The 18,198-nt window shown below is 36.3% G+C and overlaps 1 protein-coding gene across 1 annotated transcript; it reads right to left on the bottom strand.

Moving 5' to 3' along the window:
- Window positions 1-7,955: 7,955 nt before the first annotated feature.
- On the bottom strand, window positions 7,956-16,649 carry LOC139877512 (transcription factor MYB83-like). Its single transcript, XM_071864952.1, has 2 exons — window positions 16,339-16,649; window positions 7,956-8,646 (listed from the first exon to the last, which is right to left on the bottom strand). The coding sequence occupies exons 1-2, from the start codon at window positions 16,647-16,649 to the stop codon at window positions 7,956-7,958; spliced, it is 1,002 nt and encodes a 333-aa protein (XP_071721053.1).
- Between the last annotated feature and the right edge of the window lie 1,549 nt (window positions 16,650-18,198).

Here is an 18,198-nt window from a genome sequence, read left to right as displayed (position 1 = left end):
ATTAAAATTAAAATTATAAATATAAATATAAATATATATATATATATATATATATATATATATATATATATATATATATATATATATATATATATATATATATATATATATATATATATATATATATATATATATATATATATATATTGAAAAGAGTAAGAGATTGAATTCTCTTGTCCATAACTCGTTCGAAAAACTGACTTTCTATAGAACTTGGCCTGCTACAGTAACTCATGCGGTTGCATGAGTTTTGTGCCTTCTGGCCATGCGATCGCATGGCCGTCATTTCCTGGTCACATAATTTTTGGCTCCTAGCTTGTCGACATATTTATTTAATATATATATTATATATATATATATATTTTATATAATTATATATATATTATATTATATTCATGTGCATAGTTGATTTGTAATCTTAGCTCCGTTGCGTCGCGCGTTGATAGTTGGCTCAGGTCCCGGTTCCGGATTTTCGAACGTCCTTTCGTACGATTTAATATCTTGTACTTTGCGTTTTGCGGCTTGTACTCTTATCATTTTTGGACGTTTCTCATCAATAAATTGAACCACTTGAATTATATCTTGTACATTTGAGCTTTTTGGTCATTTGCGTCTTCAAATCGTCGTTTTCTTCTTTTGTCTTCTTACTTATTTATTTAAACGAATATTACATAAAAATAGAACAATTGCAACTAAAAGCTTTACATATTGGAAGGATATTGTGCCAAAATATATGTTCATTTGGAGCACTATCAGCTTTTTGTAAGGCACTCCGAAATCCAGAAGTGAAACGAGGATCTCGATCCGAAACGAGGTACAGTTCTTTAAAATACATTTGAACAAGTTTGTTAGGACCTGAAAACGTTGGTTGGAACAAGTTTTTGTTTCTCAAAATTCGCGCCACGGAAGATTTATCGGTTTTCGAAAACGTTTGTTAGGACTATTCACCCTCGTGGTGAATACTAGTATAACGTGAAGAGTCTCTCCCTCCATTGAGAGTTTAGAATAATGATTTCTTATACGAAAGTACGAGTGTAAGGCGAGAGAAGTTTCCGCATCGATGTGAGCATAAAGAGTATATTGTAGTTCGTCGATAAAATTGTGCAAAGACGAGATAGTATACACGTGTAACACATGTTTGAAGTTGAAAGAATTTGTCATTCATTCGGAAGCATAAATACGGTTCGATAATAATCGACGATGTATCCCGGGTATGGTTGTTATCAGTATTCTCGGAGTTTTCGGATGTTCAAACAAGAAAAATGAAGTCATGTACATGGCACATGGTGGTGATTAGGTTGATCGAGTCCAACCACCATCACGTGTCATTAGAACTTTGGTATGGCTTACAATAATATAACCACGTTGATCGAGTGTAGTTATATTATGCTAAATCATACCTCCATTCCCACATCACTCCATAAAATCAAGTTTGGGCGATCATGAAGATTTAAAATGAACAAAGTGGAACGACGTCTCTAACGTGACTCGTATTGAATCAAAAGAATTTGTGCAACTCTGAAGATGCGTTTCCCGAGGGAAGTGTATAAATTATTGTTCACGTCAATGCGGTTCAAGTCATACGATAATGTATTTCTGTACGAGAAGTGTAACGAATCATGATAACAAATAGTACGCAACCGTATTGATAAGTATTGATGACGATACTCACCTAGAGTAGTAATGGTAGTAACAAGAAGTGGTAAATAGTAAGGAACACTGGTGTGACACCGATAGTAAGTTGAAACGGTGGCGAATAACAATCTGGGAGACAGAGTTCCCGAACAAGTGTGACTAATGAAGTCGTCGTCATCCTTACGCGTATGAATCTTGAATTTACGTGTGTTACCAGAAAGTTGCAGAATACGAGTTCGTATGATGAAAACTTGGTACCATTAAGAAGTTTGCCTAAGAATGATTCAAGTTTAATGCATAAGTAGTCAAGTAAGTGCTATCTATAGCAAATGTATGTCAGAATGAAATGGCTAACTATCCAGTTGTAGTCTAAATTCACTAATGCGTCCTAACGACTCTGTCAGACACACTAATGCACATCCTAGATTCCTACAACCAATGCTCTATTACCATATGTAGCGACCCGACAAAATCGTCATTGACGGCGCCGCTAACTTAGGTCCCGTTACGTGGTCGTAGTCCCTGTATGAGACACGTTTGACCATAATTATGTTGCGTTCATTTGAAACGTACAAGACTTACAAAGTTTTAGTTTACCACACGGTTCGACAACAAGTTTAAGTTTACAAAAGTAGTAAAGTATGAAAGAAGTAACTTGCGACATAATTAGTTTAAAATCACGGTTTCTATAAATAGCGTAAGTATGTAGATAAAAGTTTGAATCCAAAGGTGCTATCACTAGCGTATGTATGTATGTATGCTTGACCCCAAGCAAGAAATCAGAGTGTATGCATGTATGCTTGACTCCAAGCAAGTATAAGTGAATGTGGAAGCATGTATCAAATAGCCATGTATGAACCTGAGAAACATATAGAAAAATGTCAACGAAAAACGTTGGTGAGATCATAAGTGTATTTGTAGAAGTATGTTTTTGAACCACAAGATTTAGTATTCCCATAGTTGATATTATCAAAATCGTTTGCATTCCAAAAGTATTGTTCGCGAGCACCCAATTATCAAGACTTAACGTTTCCCTTCATAGAACCCCATCACAATAGTGTTAGAACATACACTATTTCTCGAAAATATATTTCATCCATAGACGGTAGCGAACCGTCCGAAATGAGGGTTTGTCAAACACGTATGGCCACACAATATAAGTTCTCGCGTACACCCTGCAAGTGTAACTAATGATAATCGAATTGGGGATTTTTGCTCTAACTCATTGTGGAATGTTTGTTTCGATGTACTTGTGTTCAAAGTATAAAAGTAAGTAGTACAAAATGTAACAAAGTATATGTTTCTTAGCCCATGATTTAAAAGTATAAAAAGTTGTTGAAAAGGTGGGACTATGATCTCACCTCGAGTGCATGAGTATAAATGTACTTCACAAAGTAAACGTGTGCATGAAAGTTACTTAGCCTTGACCTAAACAAGTAAGTTGTATCAATTGACCGGTTACGACACAAGGTCGGGCGAAATGTGTTCAATTAGTCCTATGGCTCGTTACGACTCGATTATATAGCATGTGAATCACGTTGTCAAGTTTCATGCAAGAATCAAGTATAAAATAAGATTAGAACGATTGCATAAGTGTTTTGTTAAGTTTGACTAAAAGTCAAACTTGGTCAAAGTCAACGAAAAAGTCAACGGGGTCGGGTCGGGTCCCGAACTATTTTTCTGAGCTTAGAAGTCATGTATAAGCATGTTGGCCAAGTTTCATATAAATCGGGGGTGCATAGCATAGCTAGAATTAAACAAAAACGGAGATTTTTGGGCAGTTTGCCTCAGATGCGCCGCATCTGAGGCAGATGCCTGCATCTGTATCAGCCATTCTGGGGCAGTTTATCACTTAGACGATTTCAACTTCAAACAACCATAACTTATGAACCGTAAACATTCAAAACATGTATCTTATATCGTTGGAAAGGTAATTTAACAAGGAATACAACTAAATACATTTCATGAATCAAATCAATCATTAACAACAATGAAAACCTCATCAAATGATCATTAAACGTTCAAAATCAAAGTTTCAAGTTCACAAAACGCATTTCTTGACACGGAAATCCAATTTACACATACGATACGCCGTTTTGAAGGTAATGAAACATACAATACAACTAATCACTAACTAATAATGTTTCATGGAATTCAAAGCATCAAAAGTTCATTTTAGAGTTCATCAAACCCTAATCAAAATCATGAATTCAACCATTTTGTAAATGAAGCTTTTCTAAATCAACCTACACATCAAAATGAAGCTAATGATGCTAGTAACACATTTAATACATGAACTTTAACATTTAAACAATATTTAATCAACCTAAAGCAAGGATTAAGCACACCCATTTCAAATGTTCATGCTAGTTACTCAAAACAACAAATCGAGCAAACAAAACATATATTCATGTTACACTTGAGCCATAGACACTAATTAACACCATTTCAAGTATATAAAACGAATTTAGAGAAATCTAGTATTTTAGAAATGTTACCCAAATGTGATGAAATTGGTACCAAAATGTAGAGGATGAAGAGAGGATTCCAAATATGTAATTTGTTTTGATGTTTGATTGCTTGAATCGAAATAGATGATGAATCTTTGTGAAGATCAAAAAGATGTAAAAATTGGAAGTATTAGTTGAAAGAAAATGGAAAAGAGAAAAAGAAATGAAATGGGTAGAGGAGGTGAATGGTTGAATAGTTGACCTAGTCAACTAGTTTTCCCTCTAGCCAACTTTGGTCCTTCAAGTTTCAAAGCGGGTGCGTGAATTAACCAAACGAATATTTTAAAAATGCTCGAGTAAATGAGTGATGTTATAATTAAATGACGGGGATATTATGAACGTTAGTCAACGGAAACTACGAATTTAAATAATGAAAGATATTATTTAAAAAAAAAAAAGACGGCGTTAAAATAAATTTAACGGAAAAACGTGGGATGTTACATAGAATACATTCTATGCTTGTTGTGAAGAACCCTTGAGTCTATAATTATCTTGTGCTGATAGTGAAGGCAGCACACCATCTCACTCAGACACAACATTCATTGCTTTTATACTTAGAAATATATAAGTAAACTTATGTTAGCCTGCACATTACAACTAGTGTTCATAATTAAGTTTCGTCATAATAAATCCTCAATTATGTAGGGGACTCAATAATATCCCTCCATTTGATGATGATAAAACATGTAACATGTAAAGAGAAACACTAAGGCCAAACTATAATGGACTTTAGAAAATAAGCAGTAAGTTGTCCCTTAAGTTTACTTTTAGGAGATCTTTTGCTGAGTTATCTATACTTTTGAAGATAACTCATTGTGATATCCATTGCTATCATTTAAAATACATTACAAAAAAAGAAATATTACAACAATTACAGATTAGAAGAACACACATCTACTCTTCATCAGCTGGTTCTTCTTTAATCTTCACGTCTGGGTAGAAGGTCAGGGAGACCTTCAATTCTTAATTGGGATATGACTGATGGTAGAATGATTGGTTCACGTCTGAATGGTCAAGCACTAGCTTTCTTCTATTTCTTTGCTTATTCAGCATCAACATCTACTGCTGGTGCATTGACATATAAGGTGGCCTTCTTGAATAAGCTCTTCGGTTCTTCAGCAATAGTGTTTTCCAGTTCACTTTCCCTTTTACCTCTGATGTATTAATTTATCTCCATCCATTCAGAGTGACCATATCTTCTTAGATCAATCAGCTCCACCCTTTCAAAAACATTGTTGTCCCTGCTGATGTTGAACATATTTTTGTTGCATTTTTGACACTTGATAATTTTAACCACATTCAATCTTTGTGCCATAACATCAACATATCTCCGCTGCATCAACTTTTCCCAAACTTCTTGAGATCTGGCACTTAGAGGATGTTCTGTTTTCTCTGCTACTTTTTCAGCTGCCTCCTTGACATCAATCTCTTTGTGTTGAGAAGCAGCAACTGATCTGACTACCTTAAGAGATTTTTCCTCATCTTTTTTTCTTTGTTGTTGAACAGCCAGCTTCTCCTCTTACTGTTGTAGACTTAAGCTTGCCAGTTCAGCATCAGACTTAGCTTGCTGTTCCAGTTAAACAGCCAGCATATAATCTCTAAGAGTAAGTTTCAAGTCTTTTGATGTAGCTGCCATCATTCTCCCTTCCTATGTACTCACAAGAACATAGTACTCTACCAAACCAATGCCAAGTTTGAGTGCCTCATCAAACATTAACTTTTCATCTTCAGTGCCTAGCCTCAAGTTGTGAACTTCAAGAAACTCTTGTATATGCATGTTGAAGTTGGAGGCAAGGATGTAGAATTCCTGATATAATGGATGATAAGTCATCCCGATTCTTCTTTTATTAGCAATTCTAATTAAAATATCCCTTCGTCGCCATTCTTCAATAGAAATTTCATCCTATGAGCTTCTTGTTCTTCAAATGAAAGTTCTGGAGGCTTTATTGGTTTGTAAGATTCATCTTCCCAAACTGTGTGTTTGTCATTTCGTTTAGGGGAAGATGGAGGAAAAGCAATTGGTATATCTGGTGTGCTAGAAGGACATGCTGGTTCATCTTGTTTCACTTGTATCATTGCAGCTAAAGCTTCAGGTGTTAAGTTACTAGATGATCCAGCTAGTCGATCACTGATTAGTCCTTCAGCAGCTATAGTTTCTTCATGAGTACCCAGCTTAACCACGTGTGCTGGGTCTTCAACACTTCGATTTCCCAGCAGCATACTTCGTGCTAGGTCTTCTTTCTCAATTTCACCTGTTGAGTCTTCTACTCCTTCTGATATAATTTTCTGCTTGAGGCCGGTTGAAATGAAGATAACCTTGTACCTTTTTCAGCAGTAAGACATTTGATTCGTTTTATTCTCTCAGCATAAAGCATTGCAATTTTCTTCTCAAAACTGATTCTCTCTTCTTCTGTTGTTTGAGATGCTTCTTGAGTTGAGCTATTTGTTTTTTTTTCTTTCCCTTTGATCAACAGAGAGATTTACTCTTTAGAGGATCTTTTGTTGTCTACCTCAAATTGAGCATTAAAGACATCATTAACAAATTATTTTCTCCCCTAATGTCTCTCAGTAGATCTCTGCATCTTCCTTTGAATACTTTGAGAAACAACAGGGATTTGAGCTTTAGCTTTAGCTTCTGACTTAGCAGCAGAGGGCTTATTACCAGCACCATCAGTATCATCATCTCCATCTCTCTTTCTTTGTTTTGGAGCATTTTCATGTTCATGTTCTCCCTCATTAGTTATTTTTTCTTCTCATCATTCTTTTTCTCCCCCTTTTTGGCATCATCAGCCAGCTCTCTCTCTCTCTCTCTCTCTCTCTCTCTCTCTCTCTCTCTCTCTCTCTCTCTCTCTCGAGAGAGAGAGAGAGAGAGAGAGAGAGAGAGAGATTGTTGTTTTTCATGATGAACAAGTCGACTTGTTCATCTTGATTCGTTATTTTTTATGATGTTTTGGATCTTGTTGCTTCACAAAAAATGATAATTGAAGCTCTAGTAATCTGTTCCAAGTCTCAATTTGAAGTAATTTGTGATTTTTAATTTTTTGTACATTGCATATCACCTCAATTTTGAAAAATTTGAACACTCAATCCTTTTTGTGAGCAAAAATTAAATTGCAATTCTTTTTGGGCTTAACCAAATTGGAGCCAAGGTTACCTTAATTGTCAAATTAGGTAACTTAAATTATCTTTTCGGGCCATTTCCCTTAAAAGAATATTTGCATCTATGCAATTGATAAAAATGTACAAAGAAAATTCAAATGCACCATTACACAACCTTTTACTTCACTTTATTTCTATTGTACACAATACTAAAAGTTTCACATCTTCTCTTATATTGTCCGCATCAAATTTCGATATTCAAATTGTCATTCATATCAAAGCCTTTAAACTTCATCGGTCATCTTGTCTCACCAGTCGGTCTTTGCATGATTACAAATGTTATCGAATTTAAAACACCGATGTCTCTACCATGCATGAACTTTGATAAATCTAACTCAATTAATGAATCACTTATATCTACAAGTACAAGAACTTCATGTACAATTGGTGTAGATTTTACCAATTTAATGGTGAAAATATCACCATCCAATTCAGAAACTCAATAAGCTCATCAAAATCTCTCCCCAATTATGTATATCATGTCTATAACTAATTCAATCTCCTTAAATGTTCTCTTTATACTTAAGGTATCAAGAAAAAAATGCTAAGCCCTTAACCTTAACTTGAAAAGTTTGACATAGGTATATAAAATCTATCTCCAAATTCTTATTTTCTACTCGTATTTTCTAAAATTTTAAATGAAAAGGTGATTTAGAAATCAAGAAAAGGCAAGGATGGGATATTCGCAAACATACCCTCTAAATCCCAGTCACCCATTTTTATGCCCTCTCCTGGCCAATGATTTTCAAAACCAACCATTTCTTCAACTTTAACTTTACCATCAATCTCCCCATTTAAAATATGGTTCAAATTGGTTGATTTATCATCAAAATAATTGTTAGAATTATTAGCATTAATATCTCCATTTATGACCCTACTCCCAAAATTACTTGGACAATTGTCATTTTCCATTCCAAACATGTATGGTACCTCAATATTACCACAATCACCATATCCTCCAATACCAACTTCTCCTAAACTTGATGCACCATTTGTGTCATGATACATGTTTTGTTGTTGAAAATGCGGCCATTGACCATAGTTGTCATGTTCATTTGTAACCATAGAGTTATTATGCATTGACGACGATGATGTGGTTTGTGTTGATGCTAGCGATGAATCCGTGCACATAGCCATAAAGTCATGATCTTGCATGGACATGAACATACCAACTCCCATGGTATCTCTACTTGGTTCGGATGATGTGTCATCGGTGCTATTGGTTTGTGAGCTTCTAGAAACCACATTGGTTAATTTCAATCTTTTCTTTATTGTCGAGTTCCAAAAATTCTTGATCTCGTTATCTGTCCTTCCGGGAAGTCGAGCTGCTATTTGAGACCACCTAATGTGTGTAAACAGTAACAAGTTAATTCTCCACATATTTGAAATCCCATCATCAATTATCAATTTTTAGCTAAAAAATTCTATTTTTTTTATATTAAATATATGAACAGAAATGAAGATCTAGGGTTCTCTAGTGTATTTTAAGCAAAGTAATTTCGTTGTAAAGTTTTGTCATTTTCAATAAAAGTTGGCAAATTAAGAAAAGTGATGTGACATGTTAAGTCGTTATTAAGACCAATTATTGTAAGTATTTAACATGTCCAATATTCTATGCATTTTTGAAAACTTATGTTGCTCATAGAGTTATTTTTTCGTTTCCTATGATAGCTTATTCGATTCGATATTATTAAGGGAATTGATATATCCACCGTAATTTTTACTACATGCACCATAACTGTGCATCAACAGGTTATACAGTACAATATTTAATGCATAATTGTTGGTGAATGTAGTAAAATTGATGTTGGATATATCACTTCCCTTTAATTTATGATTCTTCTGACTTGTGGCAATGGGGGTTTTCCGCAAGTGGAATTTTCACAACTAAAAAGCTCTCAAGAATTATCGATGACCATTTGATCTTGGACAATAGAACGTGTTGTGATTAAGAGGGGATTGACTGGACGTTGGTACACACAAATTTGAGAGAAAATAACTCTATTACTCACAAGAATAGATTACAGAGTATTACAGAACTCAAAAAAACAAAAAACACTCTCAAACTAACACACTAGGAATCTCACCACTATCTGGAATGTATTCACTCTTGGTTAGGATTACACTTAAACTCACACACACTAACTAGGTGTGATTACACTTTTCTAAATGCATTACAATGAAGGTTTCCACCTCTATTTATAGGAAAAATTTGAGGAGGTGGAAAAGTGTGAACGCTAGATGGTGTGAACGCGGAAAAGGGTGGCTAGCCGTAATCGTTTTCAATTTGAATACTTCAATATGAGTTGTCAAACAAGTGGCTAGCCGTAATTGTTTCCAACTTTGCTTCTTCAACCGGCTTCTTTGAACATCTAGAAAAATCTAGATTACGGCTAGAATGGAAACATCTAGAAGATACGGCTGGAAATCATCAATTCTCCCCCTCCAGACGTATCCATAGAAAACATTCCGGTTATGTCTCTGCATAACTCTAACGTCTCTCGAGTCACCACACTTGTTAACATATCCGCAGGATTCTCCTTTGTATGGATCTTCACTAGTCTCAACAGTTGTCGATCAATTACCTCGCGTATTCAATGATAGCGAATATCAATATGTTTTGTACGGGAATGGTACATGGAGTTCTTGCTCAAATCTAGAGCACTCTGACTGTCACAATGTACCTTGTATTCCTTTTGCTTGATTCCAAATTCTTGGAGATAACGCTTTAACCACAACATTTCTTTTTCAGCTTCTGCGGCAGCAATATATTCTGCTTCAGTTGTGGATAATGCAACACACTTCTGTAGTCTTGACTGCCATGAAACAGCTCCCCCTGCAAAAGTGTAAATGAATCCTGAAGTAGATTTTCTACTATCAGGATCTCCAGCCATATCTGCATCTATATAGCCTTCCAAGATTGGATCAGCTCCCCCGTAACAAAGAAATATCTTCGTTGTACCTTTAAGATATCTGAGAATCCATTTTACCGCATTCCAATGCTCTTTCCCGGGGTTAGAGAGAAAACGACTCACTGTTCCCACTGCATGAGCAATATCGGGCCTTGTACACACCATTGCATACATCAAACTTCCAACTGCTGAAGAATATGGTACTGAAGATCCCCGATCTCTTCCTTGGATGAGGGACAAGAACTCTTGCGTAACTTGAAATGGTTGGCTAATGGAATGCTAACAGGTTTGGCATTGTTCATATTGAAACGTGAAAGCACTCGTTCAATATACTTCTCCTAAGATAGCCATAACCTTTTATTCTTCCTGTCTCGGGTTATCTGCATTCCCAAAATCTGTTGAGCTTGTCCTAAGTCTTTCATGTCAAAAGACTTAGAGAGTTCCTTCTTCAGCTGGTTGATCTTCGTTGCATCTTTCCCTACGATCAAAATATCGTCTACATATAGTAGAAGAGCAATGAAATTTCCTTCAGAAAACTTCTGAATGTAGACACACTCATCTGCTGCAGTTTTTTTGTACCCTTGACTCGCCATGCACGAGTCGAACTTCTTGTACCACTGCCTAGGTGCCTGCTTTAAATCGTACAAACTTTTCTTCAGCTTGCATACGAGATTATCTCCCGAAACCTCAAAACCTTCTGGCTGCTCCATGTAAATTTCTTCATGTAAATCTCCATGAAGAAAAGCAGTCTTTACATCCATCTGTTCAAGCTCCAAGTTCATACTTGCGACCAATCCAAGTATAACTCTAATTGAAGTCATCTTGACTACTGGTGAAAATATCTCGTCAAAATCAATCCCTTTCTTCTGTTGGAATCCTTTGACTACAAGTCGTGCTTTGTATTTCACCACTTTTCCACTGCCATCCTTTTTCAGCTTGAACACCCATTTGTTTTTTAGTGCCTTCTTCCCTTGTGGAAGTTCTACGATCTCATAAGTCTGATTTTTCTGCAGAGAATCCATCTCATCCTGCATTGCGAGCAACCATTTTTCTTTGTCCTTATGAGATATTGCTTCATGAAAACTCTCTGGTTCTCTATCTTCAGTAAGTAGAAGGTACTCGGATTCCGGATATCTACTCGATGGAATCCGACCTCGTTCAGATCTTCGAACTTCTGGAATATACTGAGGAGATCCACCATCATCTTCGCCTTGTGATGGTCCTGGAACGTCTGGCAGATGGGGTTGTGGCTCCCCCTGCTCAGCACCATCATTTTTCTCATTATCTTCTACTTCTGGTATTTCATCTTGCACTGCATGTTCATTTCTCATAAATGATTCTGTTGTTACCTCTGGCACCTGAGTGTCAACATTTGATTTCTGAGATATTGTGGGCTTTTCAATATCTTCTATTGTCTGGCTTTCATGGAACACCACGTCCCTACTTCTGATCACCTTTTTCTCCTTTGGATCCCATAATCTGTATCCAAATTCTTCATCTCCATAGCCTATGAATATGCATGGAGTAGTCTTTACATCCAGCTTCTTCCTGAGCTCCTAGGATACATGTGCGTACGCCAAACATCCAAATACTCTTAAGTGAGAGTATGATGGATCCTTTCCAGACCAAAGTTTCTCCGGAACTTCAAAATTCAGTGGTACTGATGGAGATCGGTTGATCAAGTAACATGCGGCTCTGACTGCTTCTCCCCAGAATGGCTTTGGCAGCTTAGCCATACTGAGCATGCTCCGAACACGTTCCATGATTGTTCAGTTCATTCTTTCTGCTATACCATTGTGTTGAGGGGTACGTGGAACTGTCTTCTCATGTCGGATGCCATATGATCTGCAATAGGCATCGAACTGCCTGGAAGAGTATTCACCGCCGTTGTCGGATCGAAGACACTTTAACTTCTTTCCTGTCTCACGTTCTACCATGACATGGAACTGTTTGAAGTAATCGAAAACTTGGTCCTTCGTCCGCAAGAAATATACCCACACCTTTCGAGAAGCATCATTGATAAATGTTAGAAAGTATCTGTTGCCGCCAATTGATTCAACCTCCAAGGGACCGCAAAAATCAGAGTGCACCAGACTGAGTAACTCTGATCTTCTCGTTGAAGAGGAATTAAACGAGACTCTATGTTGCTTACCAAACAGACAATGATTGCAAGGATTTAGTGCAGCGTCCTTGTCTACATTGATAAGCTCTTTCTTTATTAGGGTAGACAACCCTTTTTCACTCATGTGACCGAGTCTCTGGTGCCATAAATTTTGTGACGCCTCTTTTTCTGCAACATTAAGGCCGTCTGTACAGATCTTCACATGAGTTTTGTATAGTGTGCCACAAATGTGTCCTCGAGCGACTATCATAGCGCCTCTTGACAATTTCCATGTGCCTCTACTGAAATGACTATCATAGCCCTGTTTGTCAAGAGCTACTCCAGAAAGTAGATTCAGCCGAAGATCTGGCACATGGCGGACATCCTTCAGAGTGATTGTGCTCCCGGAACTTGTCTTTATCGTGACATCACCAATTCCGACAATCTCAGCGGAACTGGAATTTCCCATTTTCACAGCTCCAAAGTCACCAGCTTTGTATGTTGTGAAGTATTCCTTGTATCGAGTCACGTGGTAGGATGATGCAGTATCTACCACCCATTCCGTGTCTTCTCCTCGTGAGACGTGAAGGCATGCCTCATCATGGGTTGTACAATAAGCTACATCACCAGTGATAGTAACTAATGTTTCTCCACCTTTATTCTTTGATTGTGAACTGCTCTGACCTTGTTCTTCTTTCAATCTGTAGCAGTTCTTCTTCATATGCCCCTCTAATCCACAATGATAGCATTTATATATTGATTTTCTGCTATCAGAGGACCTGCCCCTGCTCTTACTTCTGCCTCTCCATTTATTTTTGCTACTTATTTGTTGTCTCCCCCGATTCTCTATGACAAAGGCATGGGTCTGATCTGTGCCCATGTCCTTTCTCCTTGCCTCTTCACTGAATAGGGCATCCTTGACCATTGACATGGTAAGTTTGCCATTCGGGGCTGAGTTGCTGAGTGTTACTACCAGCGTTTCCCAACTATCGGGAAGAGAACTAAGTAGCAGTAGCGCCTGAACATCGCCAAGCGGCATCTCTACAGACGATAACTGGTTGACCAAGCTCTGGAACTCACTGGTATGCTCGACAACTGAAGTTCCACTTTTAAGCTTCATGTTGACTAAATGCCTCATCAACAGGGCTTTATTCCGAGCAGTCTTGGCCTGGTACATGTCCTCCAAATTTTTCCAGAGGACATATGCGTCTGTCTCTTGTGCAACATGGTGGAAGACACTATGATCAATCCATTGACGGATTTGACCAATAGTTTTTCGGTTTAACTTCTTCCACTCTTTCTCTTTGGCGGAATCAGGATTTGTACCCTTTAATTCAATAGGGTCAAACAAATCCTTACAGCTGAGGAGATCTTCCATCCGAGGTTTCCACAGTGTGTAGTTGGTGGCAGTGAGCATAATCATGGCTCCGGAAGATGATCCTGACTCTTCCGTGGACATTATCACCTTACAAATAACTTTTCAACACAAACGGGGTTGAAAACTTCAGAAAACTCAAACACTCGACCAATGCCTCTAACCTGGCTCTGATACCACTTGTTGTGATTAAGAGGGGATTGACTAGATGTTGGTACACACAAATTTGAGAGAAAATAACTCTATTACTCACAAGAATAGATTACAGAGTATTACAGAACTCAAAAAAACAAAAAACACTCTCAAACTAACACACTAGGAATCTCACCACTATCTAGGAAGTATTCACTCTTGGTTAGGATTACACTTAAACTCACACACACTAACTAGGTGAGATTACACTTTTCTAAATGCATTACAATGAAGGTTTCCACCTCTATTTATAGGAAAAATTTGAGGAGGTGGAAAAGTGTGAACGCTAGATGGTGTGAACGCAGAAAAGGGTGGCTAGCCGTAATCGTTTCCAATTTGAATACTTCAATATGAGTTGTCAAACAAGTGGCTAGCCGTAATTGTTTCCAACTTTGCTTCTTCAACCGGCTTCTTTGAACATCTAGAAAAATCTAGATTACGGCTAGAATGGAAACATCTAGAAGATACGGCTGGAAATCATCAGAACGCGAATCAAAACTCTCAAAAATAATCTTTTTCCTTTAAAGGTGGGAGTTCTAATATGGAGGATCCTTATAAGCGGATTCCGGTTCGTACCGAACTCGACAAGAGAGGTATTGATCTTGACTCCGTGAGGTGTCCTCTTTGCGACGACGACATCGAGTCAATTGATCATGCATTGTTTTTTTGTCGCTCGGTGTTGGAGGTATGGGATAGAGTTTACAAGTGGTGGAACTTAGGACCGGTCACTAACTTAAGCATAAACAAGGCTTTCCGTGGTAAATGTAGTCGTTCTCTTACTCCGGTGGGTGCTCTTATATGCCAAGCAGTAGAGTGGACATGTGCTTATCTTATTTGGTGTAGCCGAAATCAAAAAGTTTTCTCTAATAAATGCTGGAATGGAGAACGGCGCTTATGGAAATACAATTAAAATCTTTCGAGTGGATTGTTTCGCGAATCAAAGACAAGAAGATCGATTGGTTAGGTTGGTTAACCAATCCATTAATGTATTGTATCTAGTTTTGAGCTTGTAATTGTTGTCAAAGTTGCACTCTCGGCAACTCCTCTGTTTCGAGCTATTGCTACTGTTTCGAGTCTGTTTCGAGTATTATAGCACCCATGTATAAGTGGGCTATACTCTCCTTGTACCTGGGCTGATTTGGCCTGTCGAGCTTTAATTCAAATACTTGCTTTTCGAAAAAAGAAAATAATAAACAGTAATTACGAGTCTCTGGCATGCCCAATCTGAGGCAAACAACTCAACCCGTGGCTAGAACCAATCCATCCATTCCCTAATGATGATATTAATTAATATTAATATATATAATTAATGGAAATGTAATAAAACCACCACCTGTTATTGGTTTGAAAAAAACTTGTAGTTTGAAGGTGTGTTGATATATACCCTACCCAAATTTTGAAACCCAATCACATAAAACAAACCATATCAATCATTTTATTCCTATTCCTTCGAACTTTTAAATCAAACACGTAAGCACAGAAGCACTAATGACAACTTCTGGAAAAGAAACTAAAAGAGAAAAAAATTTGATGGTCATCTTAAATTTGACTGGTTATTCAATATATTAAATGTAACTGGACTTAAAATCCACCGTCCAATTTAGATAAAGGGTCATATAATCGATAGGTATTCTAGTTCTCATACTCTTTTAGCGTGTTCAAATCAGTGTGTCTTGCATGCATGGTTCGACCCATTGTATATAGGTAATGATATGATCTCCATTATATATATTATATATACCTTTAATTTCTGATTAAACATACACAAATTAGAATGCTGATTGCTGACGTACACGTGCCGATTGTAAGAACATCCAATCTTGATTAATCAACTTATTCTAGTAGTTCTTCGTTTATTTACATATAAAAGGGTATCACTAACAAATTAAAGATGAAATGAAATTTAATTATTTCGTAATTTATAACTAGATATAAATAGAATATAATAGAATAGAATATTACACTAGATTAAATATTCAAACTATTTTGGTTAACATCTCGACTTCAAAAAACATGAACGACCAATTCACGGGACTGGATAAATTATTATCAGTGTCAAAGTTAATTTCCTTATTTATACCGGCATTGATCGAACATACCGGAATACAAATTCTTGAGGTTGTTTGGTTCAGGTTAATATTTGAATTTGATTTCATTATCTAATTAGTATTCTATGGTTGATCCAGAATATAGTTTGTATTCATTTCTATTCCTAAAGAATATATTGGTTATGCAATAAATGAAGATTAGAGATATAAGTAATAAGTTACTTAAAATATTATATTTAAGAAGAAAAAACATGTATTCGCATTGCTATAATTACCAAATTAACGCCTAATTTTCATTTTTTGTGCTATAGCATATTAGACCTCTTTTGTTCACATGCCAACACATTGTTTGTTACTACATTACACAAAAACAAGAAACTGTTAGAAGAGGGGTGCAACGACAAACCTGTTACCAAGAATCGAATGCAAATGAACAATGAGTTGTTCTTCTTGAGGCGAAAAAGCGCCACGTTTGAGATCTGGTCTCAAATAATTAATCCAACGAAGACGACAACTCTTTCCACATCTTTGCAAACCGGCATTCCTAGCAATATCAGTCCAACACCCTTGACCATTTGTTAACATATAGTTCATCAATTTCTCATCTTCTTCGGGCGACCACAACCCTTTTCTAGGCTTAACCATTAATCCCTTTTCCATATTACCATTACTATCATCACATGTCTTTTCTCTCCCCATTTGGTCTCGTTTTCTCATTGCAACAATCTAACAGACAGTTTAACTAACCCGCCAAGAAGATAGTTAAATGCAGAACTCGATCGAGTTTCCTTATTATTTGTTCAAAGCGTTGCTAGTTATCGACGGTTTCGCAAGAAGGGGAGCATCTTTGTTGGGATACTTACTATACTTTGTTTGAAATAAGATATATAGTACATACATTTATACATGTATATTATACAAAGAGAGTGGTTATATAGTTATAGGTTGGTTCTTCTTGTCTTTAACTCAAACTTGTCTTTTTCTATGCATTTTCTTCACTCACAAGGTAATATATCATCATCATATATACTATATATTATATATATGTATATGTATATATGTATATGATAAATGATATAAACAATTAAACAAACTGTATATATGTATATGAGAAATGATATAAACAAACCATTTTGCTTCCACTTCACATAATGTCATGATCATCTATTTTTCTCTTTCATTGGGGTCCTAAGAGGTCCCCTTTCAATCCGTTTTGTACTCTACCATCAATTAACAACACCCCACAAACATCACAATCATCATCACCATTGCCACTTCAAGAAGCTATATATCATCTTTAATATACTTTTCTCGATCTCTTGTATTTTTTATCTCGTAACTTTGCACACGTGTAAATGAAAGAGAGTACAATAGTACTCTATTGTTTTTTTATTTTTATTTTTTTGCATACATGCTAGATTTGTAAAAACATACAAGTTGTGTTCTGAAAGTAGTTGAAGACTACGTGAAAAAAGACATTAACATCTTAAAGCAAGTTTATGTTTTAAGGAAAACCGTTTCCCAAGCAAATTAAGTGTCGACAGCTAATGTCGATCTTTTCCCTTTAGGATCATAAGTATTATTAAAATTGAGTGTTGCTAACAACACTATCTATATAATAATTTTCTCCATCCTTCTTATTGGTGACAAAGCAAACAAATTTCTCTTTTAATCTATGGATTCCACTTTTACCTACACTTTAAGCATTTTTGTGAAAAGAATGTAAGGATAAAAAGGTAAATTCAAGTAAAATTCAAATAGACACTTATTTGAAAATAAACTAAATTGAAAAGTTAGATATTCTTTTTTTTTTTTTTTTGAAAGGCAGAAAAGTTAGATACTATTTGGGAATTTTTTGATTAAATGGTATAAAAATATAGAAGTGTATAAACTCATTATAAAAATAGAATGTATAAACTCAGTACCTTGACCAAAAGGTTTTTGTAAAACTAGTATGTATAACCGGTGTTGCCAACACAAGGTTCGCCACTTATACATAAAACCGGACTTCACAACACCAGTTTAGTTTTACGTGGACAATATTTCTGACGTGTATTGAAACCCGGTTTTGTGAAGGGTGATTTAATCATTTTTTCTGACGAATTCTGAAATCGGGTTCGAGAAGGTGTGTTAGTCCCTAAAGAAGCCTAGATCGGCCGGTTTGTAAGTTGATTAGTGGGTTAGAGGTATTAGTTAGCAAGAACACTTGAGAGAGAATACAAGAGATATGTAAGTGCAAATGGATAACTAGTTGAATTAGATGTGG

The sequence above is a fragment of the Rutidosis leptorrhynchoides genome, chromosome 11 (genome assembly GCF_046630445.1).
Source record: "Rutidosis leptorrhynchoides isolate AG116_Rl617_1_P2 chromosome 11, CSIRO_AGI_Rlap_v1, whole genome shotgun sequence".
NCBI classification, from domain to species: Eukaryota; Viridiplantae; Streptophyta; class Magnoliopsida; order Asterales; family Asteraceae; genus Rutidosis; species Rutidosis leptorrhynchoides.
Note: the sequence above shows the minus strand (reverse complement) of the source record. Positions and strands in the feature narration are given on the sequence as shown.